This window comes from Rhinopithecus bieti, unplaced genomic scaffold (genome assembly GCF_001698545.2).
Source record: "Rhinopithecus bieti isolate Rb0 unplaced genomic scaffold, ASM169854v2 scaffold_33652, whole genome shotgun sequence".
Lineage (NCBI taxonomy): Eukaryota > Metazoa > Chordata > Mammalia > Primates > Cercopithecidae > Rhinopithecus > Rhinopithecus bieti.
The window spans coordinates 1,875,579-1,886,740 of record NW_016814761.1 but is presented as its reverse complement, the minus strand read 5'-3'; the positions used below and the strand labels follow the sequence as shown (position 1 = coordinate 1,886,740).

Sequence of the window (11,162 nt, the reverse complement as noted above, 5' to 3'; positions counted from 1 at the left end):
GCTTGCAACCCATAAGAGCCACTTTAGAGATGCTTGGGCAGATAGTTTATATATCACTTACACATCACCCACCCACCCACATCACCGGGACAGCCAGCAGTCAATGACTGACTGATACAGTACAAAAGGCCCTACTCTGGTACTACAATCCATACTCCAGAGCTCCTTGTGGCATCAGGTTGAAGCTGGACGCCAGGTAAAACCACCTTTTTGCTCAGCTTCTCAACTTGTCCCATCTTGCTTCCTTCATTCCCTTACAGCTTTCTCTGGAGATCTCGCCATCAGTAATTCAAAAAGAGCCAGGCATACTGGTAGTCCCAGCAACTCAGGATGCTGACAGGAAGATCACTTGAGCCCAGGAGTTCAAGGCTTCAGTGTGCTATGATCACACCTGTGAATAGCCTTGCACTCCAGCCTGGGCAACATAGCAAGACCCCATCTCTAAAAAAGAACAAAACCAGAAAATTGCCCGAGAATCCCCGTATGCTTCCAAGCAATATGTAAGTTTCTGAGCTGTCTTCTACCTCCCAAATCCCTTGTAACAGGAGAGAGCCACCAAGGGTTCTAAGCTTAGCAGCAGGAAAAGTTTGTTTTGGTGAAGAGAACTAAAGTTTCACCTTATTCTTTGACACTGTGCTATTTCTGTGAGCTCACAGAGAGGCTTAAAGCAACAGCATCCATTGATCAAATATTGATTAGGCATTCACTAGAAATCTCACAGCTGCTTGGCACTAGAGGACACAGTGGGGAGCAAGAGAAACACAGTTTCTACCCTGATCCTCTAAATTAGGTCCAAAGGCTTCTTGGACAACCCTCAGAGTCCCTTTTGGAGCAGCTGCATAATGACAATCAACTGAGTACACGAAACCTTCAAAATGCTTTTAATTTCTTTTAATGTGTAACAGTTACGCCTGAGTTACAGAGGAAGCGCTTACAAGCAGCAGGTAGTTAAAGCAAATACCAGTTTCTCTTTCTAATCTACTACTCCATATAGCTGAATAAATTATGGTGTGATTATATTTAAACACACACCTCACGCCCACACTCCCAGGCACACACCCCACTCACACCCTCACGTACACCCACTTACTTCTGCATGGGGGAAAATGGCTGTGAGTCAAACACGGAAGCAATAAAGTTGCAGTTACTAGGAAGAAGGAATGATCTAGAGTACTATGTAGATATTTCCCAGGTCAGGGAGTTGGCCATGTCAGAGTTGACTTGAAGAAACATCAAATACACGGAAGTCTCGGAGCGTTTCAAGTTGCCGGCTAGAGAACCCCCATTTGGTCTTGGTTTTGGTGCCTCTGCAGGAGGGGAGGAGAGAAGAGCTGTGTACCCCCAAAAAAGTGTCCAACAGTGCGAGACACATTCGGGAGCTTGACGAGAAGAACATCAGCCTGAGAGAGGTCCCGGAGAACATCTTTTTAGTTGGGTGATGGAGTTTCACTGAGTCCCAGGATCCAAAATCTTGGATACTTCACCAACTCCATGTTAAAACATTGGATTCTGGCAGAGTGGTCAAACTCTGGGATCTGTTCTGTTCTCAAGCCAGAGTCAGATTTCAATCTGACTCTTCCTTGTCCTTCTGAGCAAACCTCTCTCTCCATTCTTCTTTCCTTCTCTCTTATCCCCCTAGTTCTCTGTTTGGTCTGCCCTTTCGTGTTCCTCTAGCAAAAGACCATCAAAGGTAAATCAAGTATAAAATGGAAGTACAAAAGCATAGCTTGGTTCTTACACATCACTTCTTTTTTTCTTTATATAGCAAGAGAGAAATACCAAATGAAAAAAATAAAGGAACAAGAATGAAAGAACCCACTAGAGCCTGGAATGCATAATTTGAAACACACAATATGAAGATATATCCCTACAGATGGTCTCTGGCACTAGCACGACACGCACTGTGGGGGATTTCTTTCCTTTTTTAGTATATATATATATATTTATAAAAAGTCAACTTTCTACAAACGAACAGCACATCACCACGTTTTCCAACTATTGTACAATGAACTCAAAAGAGAGCCCCCTTAGAGACGACCAACAGCGACTTGTGGTAAGTTGGAGGAAGCAGCTCTTATTTTGCTACAGACTCTATTTACAGGGATGGAGGGGGGTTATATCTGGGACGGCCTGGCCGCTGGAACCCAGGCCTTCTTTCTCAGGCTGTGGTCAACCCCAAAGAGATGGAGGCCTTGTGTCTCTCGTTCAACATCACCTCTCTGGTGATGTTTCGAGCTGCCAACACAAGGCTGAATTTTATGACCCAAGTTGGCCAGACACGTTAATATACGGGTTTTAGAGAGAACCTATCAGGATCAAGGGCCTCTTTCTGAAGCAGGTGGGACCCCTCAAGGAATAAGTCCCATTTTCTACCAAGATGATGGCTTGGGAGAACTTATGTTCAACGTTATGAGAAATCATTTGGTTTATTCCCAAGCAGGTCTTGGTTCCATTTCACCATCGAGATCAGACATCTGGGATTGATCCTAGCATTGGACTGTCGCTTCCTGGGGACGGGGCTGGGTGGTTTTGATGTCACCTGCCTGAGATCCCTGCTCCTGAGTCACAGAGGGTGTCAGGAGACTCAGACACTTTCTGAGCCAGGCCTCCAGGTGGAAGGATTGGCCATTCAAGGAATGTGGATGAAGAGTGGTCTTCAGGAAGAGCTGCTTTCTGCTGTGATAGCTACAAAACCAAGGGACAACAGAGTCTTCTTTTTTGTCCCGAACGTGAAGAACCAAAAGTCTCCTGCAGCGGACGCTCCAGTTGCAACCTTGGTTGACCTTGATGGGTCACATGTGTCCGCCGCTACCAAAGAGTCTGTTTGTCTCCAGTTATTCGTTGGTTTCTCTAAACCAGAGATATGAGCCAGCCTGGCCATGGTCCAGGACAGGCTTGATATCACCAAGTCTGAAGATGAGAACCAGGTGAACATTTGTCACAGAGGTGACGTCCATGTAGGAGACTGTCCTAGAATCTTGCCAACCCAGCTCCCCAGGAGGGAGGAACTCAGGTTGACTCCCAGAGCAGCAGCCCTTTCCCTCTAGGAATGTCTTGTTGGCTGAGGGCAAGAGGCATGGATTGAGCAAAGAGGTGGCCTCATGAACCCAGGTGGGGACAAGCAGTTTGGTCCAATGTTTGTGAATTCAGTGCTGTGTCTCCCATCCCAAGTACTCTGTACTCAGCAGCACCTGATAAAGGTGATGGAATGTAGATTACAGCGACAGTGATGGTAAATAGGTGTGATGATTCTGATAAATAGGTAAAGGTGAGAAAAAGTTCCCAGGAAGGAGGAATCAGGGGTTTGAATCATCCCCCCAAGGTCCCAGCTCTTAAGAGAATGGAACTTCAGGAGGCCACTGGCGTGGTCAAGGAAGGTGCCTCTTCCCTCTCCTCTGGAATTGTTGACATCTCCCTCTGCTCAGGGGTGGTAGCTTGGAAACTGGTCACATCTGCCTCAGCTCAGCTGTGCCAGATCAGGAGGCAGGGACCTCTTGGCTAAGACAGAGGCAACATTCAAAGATGCCACTCTGGGCAGGGCAACAATATGCCCCTAACAACATGCCAGGGGGAATTGTCTTGTCTGTGAGGCAAACAATCCCTGTCCAGTCTAGAACCCTCCTCCAAAGCTCTGAGGGTAGCTCTCTGCATCCCCAGAAACTGAAAGGGGTCTGGGGAAGATGGAGGCCTCTTCCTAGAGGATGGGGCATGGTAAGGACGGGCTCGGGCCTCTGCGGAAGGCTTTGGGCAAAATCTCAGCTCCCTGGGGTGTGGACTTGCAGGCAGAGAGCTGAAGCCTTGAGCAACAAAGGCTTGCCCTCCCACAAACAAAGGGACCTGGTTGTGAAAGTCCCTTCTGAGCCCACTTCATGCTCCTCTACTCATGTATCCTCAAGACTTTATCCCCTCCCCATCTCATCTGATTCAGCTAATGCAGGAAACTGAAAAGTTCTGTGGGCTCCCCAGGCCCCAGATAGGTTGGACATGGTGGGAACTTGGGCTTCAGGCTAAGAGCCCTCTGCTTCCAGAAGCCTGAGTTGGGTCCTTGTATCCTGGGCAGGCCCATGGCTGACAAGCCCCACCCCCACGTGCCCTTACCCTCTGGTTAAGCCTCTTCCTAGTCTCCCCAGTCTCCCTGACTGCGCTAGATTTCCCCGTACACCTAGTAGAGGTGTCTGGGGAGGGTTCTGAAGTCCTTCAAATTCCTGGGTGGGGGTGAGACTGCCCCTCTGCTGACTCCCCTGGGAAGACCCCAAAGCCAGGGTCCCCTCTCTGCTGGAGTCCCAATGTCTAGAGGAGGAAAGGGCTGCCAGTCTGACATTGAGCCAGAGAACCTCCTAGGAGGGCTGGCTCCCAGTACATCCAGCTGAGAGTAGCCCTGAACACTTCACCTCTACCTCTAGCTACGGCACCCGCTGGAGTTGGGTCCAAAGGGCTGCAGGACTTCCTCTCAGGCATCATCCTCCTCTGGGTGCCCAAGGTGTTCAAGGTGGGCCTTGATCTCCATGCCTGAGATGGCACAGAGGCCAACATGGGATTTGACAGGGGGAGGACTTCAGGCTGACCAGAAACCCTCCTTGGCGAAAGTGGGGAGCAGACTCCAAGGGCATCACTCTGGATCCCTAACCACAGCTGAGTGACAAGCTGGCTGTCTACCTCCAGGGGGCCAGTAATGAGAAGCAGGTGGGTTCCTTTCTTGGCCCCCTAGGACTCCAGGGGGATGAGGAGGCAAGGCTGGGAGGTTCAGGGGTTAGTCAGGGTTGGGCTGGGAATTGGGCTGGGGCAAGTCGCCCCGGGGGCCCTAGTAGGCCTGGCCAGTTTCCACAGGCAGGAGTCCCAGCACAGCGGAGTGCTCCCCGAGCTTCATGCGACGCTGGGTGGAGAGGCTCACGTTTTTGGCCAGATAATCAACAGCAGCTGGAAAAAAGAAGAGACTCTCCTAGAAATCGAGGTTCTTTTTGTTTATTCTTCCATTCACTCTATTTACATCCACCCATCCATCTATCCATCCATCTATCCATCCATCCATCCATCCATCCATCTATCCATCCATCCATCCATCCATGTCTATCCATCTTTTCTTTCATCCATCCACCATCCTTCCACCTTCTATCCACTCATCCTCTCATCCATCCAGCCATATCCATGCATCTATCCACCCATCCATTCTGTCCATCCATCCATCCATCCATCCATCCAACCATCCCTCTGTCTATCCATCCTCTATCCATACCTCATCCACTCATCCATCATCCATCTGTCCATCTATCCATCCTTCCATCTATCCATCTCCTCATGAAGCTCTTTCTCTCACCACCTCTCTAATCATTCAGCAAATATTTATTTAATGCATTGTGTGCCCAGCTCCCTGGTAAGTTCCTAGGGAGGCACAGAAGATTATCCACGTTGCTGAGAAAAGAATTAACCACCCCTCAATAAGCCCACTACATACACCTGCTATGGATAAGGCCCTGTGAATCCCTGAGTGCAGATAATGATGAGGGCAAGGTCTCTCTGCCTTTTCTATCTGTGCCCAGCTTACAGATAAGGCAAAGCAAGACCTTTGCTGCAAGGCCAGAGTGGCTATGGGTGAGCTGAGGGATCCATGCAGAAGGAGCCAGGACACAGATATGCAGGGAGCTGAGATTTGTAGCTCTATCTGGTCACCCAGAGGAGAGAGATGAGTGTCTGAGGGTGTATATGCCTGAGAGTGGTGCATACTTGTGTGTGTGAACAACGGAAACAAGAATTTCCTTGAATAATTGGCCTGCACATGAATGTCCACACAAGAGCAACATTTGCACACACACGTGCACATGTGTGAGTTGTATGCACCTTTGTGAATAGATGAACTTTGGGAATGCCAGTGCACGTGCAGGCACTGTGTACAGGTGAGTTCCAACTGAGCCAGGTACCTGCCTCTACATGTGTGTATGTGCAGGGATGACCCTTGACCTGCATGTACGTGTGTTCTGTCTTGACTGTACTAATTCTGCCTTTCTGAGGCTACAATAGAAATCAGCCTTGACCAAATGATTTGGCTGGGGTGTGGCCAAGGCCTCCAGAGGCACAGGGATGCTGCCTCCCAAGCTGGGATCTGTGGCTGTGGCCAGTCCAAACCCCTGGGATCTGTAGGATCCAGAAGCAAGAGGAAGATGGAAAGAATACTGCATTAGGAATTACGAGGCCTGGCTCAACACTTGTTCTGTCACCTGCCCACAGGGGACCCTGTAGCACTCTACATGCTTCCCCAAGGTTGGAGGTTTCTACCTAGGGCAGGTGGGTGGAACCAAAAGGTGATAGGCATGGCCTGAGGACGAGGCCAGGGAGGCCAGGTGGGCAGTGCCAATCATTGAGCCATGGGAGGCCGTATTGCCTAGTGGCTCAAATGACGGAGGTTCAAATCCTGCACATGCCAACTTTTAACGTGTGATCTGGCACATCCCACCTCATCTATTCAAACCTCAGTTTCCTTGTCTGTAAATTGGGGATCGTGACAGCACCTATCTGAGGAGCTGTTATGAAGGTTAAAGGAGAAATGTGTACAAAGTGGCTAGCTAGTACTGTGCCTGGCACATTGTGAGCTCGAGAGATGTGGGTTTGGAAGCAGCGGAACACGGCCTTTGATGCAGGCAGGAGGAGATGGAGCAGCGGATGAGGTGGCTGCAGTCCCAGTTACCTCCCGCTCCTGTGGCCCTAGGCACATCACCTGAGCTCTCTAGACCTGCTTCCTTGTCTGTAGAATGGGGAAAACAAAGTCCAGCCTCCTCCAGGGCTGCTGCTATAAGGATGAAGTGAGACAGTGTTCTTTAAGATGGTGGTTACAGAGCACGCAGGGGCTTGGCCCTCGACATTCCCAAAGGATGTGCAAATGCCCTGGGGTCTCTCTGGAGTGTCTGAACCCTGTGCCCCTCTGCTTACCAGGCTCCAGGGTGGGTGATGAGAGGAAAGTTAAGTCTGCCTAGGGTCTGAGCTGAGCCCCGGGGGACTGCCAGCCTTCCTCTGAAGTCACTTGGCCTCCAGGCTCCCAGATGGTAGAGCAAAGTTGGTGGCAGCCAGCCTGGCCCTGCCTTGGGTCTGCCCCTTCCTCTGTGTGAGGGTAGGGCCATTCCCATCTCTGGCCTTGGGGAGACCCTGCAGCCCTGGCCACACTAACTCTACTACTGGGAGCCTGCCTTACCCGGACTCCAGGGTCCATCCCGTTAAGAAGCCTCATTCTTAGAGGGACAGTAGGAATAGAAAGAGGAAGAGCCAGTGTTTACAGAGAGCTTGTTCTATCCCGGTCCTGTTCTAAGCATTTTGTGCTCATTTTCCATTTAACTCTCACAACAACTCTATGAGGCTGGTAGTGGTGGTATCTGCATCTTACAGATGATGGAACTGAGGCTCTGAGAGACTGTACCACTTCAAAGATCACACAGTTCATAAGTTGCGGAGCCAGGATTCAAACCCAGGCAGTCTGAGCCTAGCTCCCAGCCACCCCTTCAGACTCCTAGAGAATAACCCTTTGTACATACACGGCATTTTAGAGTGCACAAGGTGCTCTACACCCCAAATTCTACATTGATCCCATGTTCTGCTCCAGGCAGTATAAGCGATCTGTCCAAGGGCACGCCGCCAAGGCAGGTGACAGTTTCCCTGAGTCACAGCAGCCACTGCCTCCCCTCCTTACTTCACACCATGCCAGCCTCTCGCACCAACCTCTCCAGGTATTCCTGTGGGTGGGCTGAGAACTCTGGCTTTTTAAACAATTGATACATAATATTTGCACATATTTACTGGGGTACCTGTGATGTTTTGCTACATGCATAGAATGTGTAATGATCAAGTCAAGCTGTTTAGGGCATCCATCACCTTCAGGATTTATCTTTTCTGTTTTTTGATTTGTTTTGTTTTGTTTTGAGATGGAGTCTCACTCTGTCTCCCAGGCTGGAGTGCAATGGCACAGTCTCGGCTCACTGCAACCTCCACCTCCTGGGTTCAAGCAATTCTCCTGCCTCAGTCTCCCAAGTAGTTGGGACTACAGGTGCCCACCAATACACCCGGCTAATTTTTGTATTTTTTAGACAGCACCAGGTTGGCCAGGCTGGTCTCAAACTCCTGACTTCAGGTGATCTGCCCACCTTGGCCTTCCAAAGTGCTGGGATTACAGGTGTGAGCCACTGAGCCTGGCCCAGTATTTATCATTTCTATGTGTTGGGTACATTTCAAGTCCTCTCTTCTAGCTATTTTGAAATACACAATACATTGTTGTTAGCTGTGGTCACCCTACTCTGTTATCAAACACTAGAACTTACTCCTATCTAACTGTATGTTTGCACCCATTAACCAACCTCCCTTCATCCCCCTCCCTGCTTCCCTGCTTCTAGTAGCCATCATTTGACTCTGTCTCCATGAGGCCAATCTTCTTAGCTCCCACGTATGAGAACATGTGATGTTTGTCTCTCTGTGCTTGGCTTATGTTACTTGGTAAAATGACCTGCAGTTCCATCTATGTTGCTGTGGATGACAGGATTTTATTCTTTCTTATGGCTGAATAGTATTCCACTGGGTATATATACTATATGTTCTTTATCCATTTATCCACTGATGGATACTTACATCGATTTCATATCTTGGCTATTGTGAATAGTGTTGCAATAAACATGGGAGTGCAGGTATCCCTTTGATACACTGATTCCCATCCTTTGGATAAATATGGTCGTTCTAATTTTCGCTGGTTTTGGATAATAATGAGAACAACAAAGTGAGCACCCTCACTTGTGGACCACCTACTGTGTGCTGGCAGGCATGACCACACCTATTTCTTTCAACTGCCCCGTGCTTTAGGTATGAGTGTTCTTCTATAAATGTGGAAACTGAGGCACAGAGGTCACTGTCCCAGAGTCACATGCAGCGCATGTCATGGAGGAGCCTGCATTGGTCCTGCCTGTGCCTCTGGCCACTCCGTGTGCCTTATTCTTGTCAGCCTCTCCCAGCGACCAGCCCATGGCCCAGCACGCAGTAGGAGCTTGCCAGGCCCTGTCTAGGTAGCCAAGGAAACACCAGGAAGCCAAACTTTCCTGACGACCCTGCCAACTTCAAGGGCACCCAACAGGCTGCAGAGCCTGCCTCTCCCTGGGGTGGAGCCCAAGGGCCAGCGAGGGCAGGGCTGTGACATTTCTTATTATGGCCTCCGTCAACGGCCCTCCCTGTCCCTCTGTCTTTACGCATCTCCCCTCCTCTGCCTCGTGCCCATGCCTGGGCTCTAAATGTCTCAAATTAGATTAATTGGGAGTTGGCAGGAGATGTGGTGGTGATGCCAACCGGTAAACAATCTCAGCCGTTAGCGCCTCGTCAGCTCGCAGCCCCAGAGGAGGACCCTTCTAGACACAAATTCTTATTAGACTTGTCAGATCTATTAAAATTCTTTTCACACTTCTGCGTTCTATCAGCCCCATCATTAGTACGGCCCTGGCCTCTGGGAACACCAGGGCCATATTAATCTGCCGTGTGCCCATCCCTGGGCCCCTGCCCCCACCCCTCCAGAGACGAGGGAAGACAGACAGGTGGATGGACAATGGCCAGAGCAGGAAAAGGAGTGAAGGTGTCCCTGGGAAGATGAGAAGCCCACGGAGAGGAGGAGGAGGACTCTGGAGCCTAACGGTTTGGCCCATGTGTATGCTCGCTCAATGCACACCTGAAGGTGGTTCTCCAGGGACCAGGCTGCAGGTGTGGCTGTGTACATATTGGTATGGCCTGTCGGGAGGCCTTGGGCAAACAGCCTCTCTGGATCCTAGTTCCTCATCCGTCCAATGGGAATAACCACGTGCACTGCATAGGGTGGCATGAGGATGAAATGCCAGACCCATAGTAGATGCTCAATAAATGGCCATTCCTCCTTCCTTTACACATGCACATTTTGTATATTTATATCTTAAAGCTGTGTGTCTACACATTAGTGAACACTCACATATATCCCTCTCTCTGCGTGTGCATCTGTCCATATGCAGGTGCATGTGAAGCCGTGGACGTGAATCCACGCGTGGGTGGGCTCAGGTGTGTATCGCTGCTGAGTGGCCTCCACAAATCTGTGATTTGAAGTTAGGAGACTTTGGGTCCACCATTGCCATGCTGTGGGATTTTGGAGAAGCTGCCTAGCCTCTCTGAGCCTCGTTTTTGCACCTGCAACCTGGGGACAAATAACTTAGAGAATGACATGAATGAGGAGCACGCATTTTGCCCAGGGCCCTGTGGGATGAACTTGGGCAGAGGACAGGCATCAAGGGATGACAGGTGGACCTGGGCGTACACGGGCACAGTCCGGGACATGGGACTGTTGCACACACGCCGGGGCATCCCGGCCATAGATGGATTAAGTTGCCCAGGGATGTGGGGCAAGTGGTTAGTGGGAACATGATGTGTCTCGGGGCCTCCAAAATGCCAAAGGAGAGGGAGGTGGTGCAGTGGAAACACTCTGAGATGGCTGAGTCTAATCTGTGGCCTCCATTTCACAGATGGGAAGACTGAGGCTCAGAGAGGCAAGGGTGTGGCTGGCCCACACGAATTGGTGGCAGAGGAGGGGACTTTTCCTCCAGTCCTTCCCTCTCAGCTCAAGCCTGGAGTCTCTGTGGGGTGAGGTGGGGTCTGTGCGGGGCTCCCTTTGGGGAGGGCTGGAGAATGTGGCCAAGAGGAGCTCTGAGCTATTCCTGGAGAAGCCAGGGCAGCAGGGGTGGAGCTGGAAGGGGAGTGAGAGGAGGAGGAGAAGGGAGTGGAAGGAGAGGATGGAAAAGAGAAGAATGGAGTTGGGGGAGGTGGGGGAGGAGGAAGCTGCTCTGGCTGGCTTTGCCCAAGCAAGAGAACAAACCCTCCTTTCTCGCCTCCTAGGCCCCTTCCCTTTTGATCCCCTCCCCTGCCGCCCCCATGCTGACTTTGGGGTTAATTTTATTTCCGAATTGAGCAGGCGCTCCTGGAGCAGGACACCGAGCTTAGGTGTGACTAACCCCCGCCCCAGGCTGGTGCTGCTGCTCCCGCTGAGGTCACTCTAAAATATTTATCAAGAGCATGTGTGCCCTGCTCCATGCCCAGGAACATGGGCTGGGTCAGGAGGTCACCCTGGGACCCTCCGGAAATTCTCCCATGCACATGCGTGCACCCTGCTCTCAAATATACATGCAGACCCC

At 50.5% G+C, this 11,162-nt stretch overlaps 1 protein-coding gene across 4 annotated transcripts in view; it reads right to left on the bottom strand.

Annotated features, from left to right (window-relative positions):
- Nucleotides 1–876: 876 nt before the first annotated feature.
- Nucleotides 877–11,162, bottom strand: part of PAX7 (paired box 7) — a 129,083-nt gene continuing 118,797 nt past the window's right edge. For 3 of the 4 annotated variants that reach the window (XM_017852011.1, XM_017852010.1, XM_017852012.1), the window contains one exon: nt 4,724–4,917. In XM_017852011.1, coding sequence (XP_017707500.1) covers nt 4,802–4,917 — 116 coding nt within the window. In that variant the 3' untranslated portion in view covers nt 4,724–4,801. Of the gene's footprint in view, nt 4,918–11,162 lie in introns of all 4 variants that reach the window. The other variant, XM_017852009.1, reaches the window with a different exon arrangement.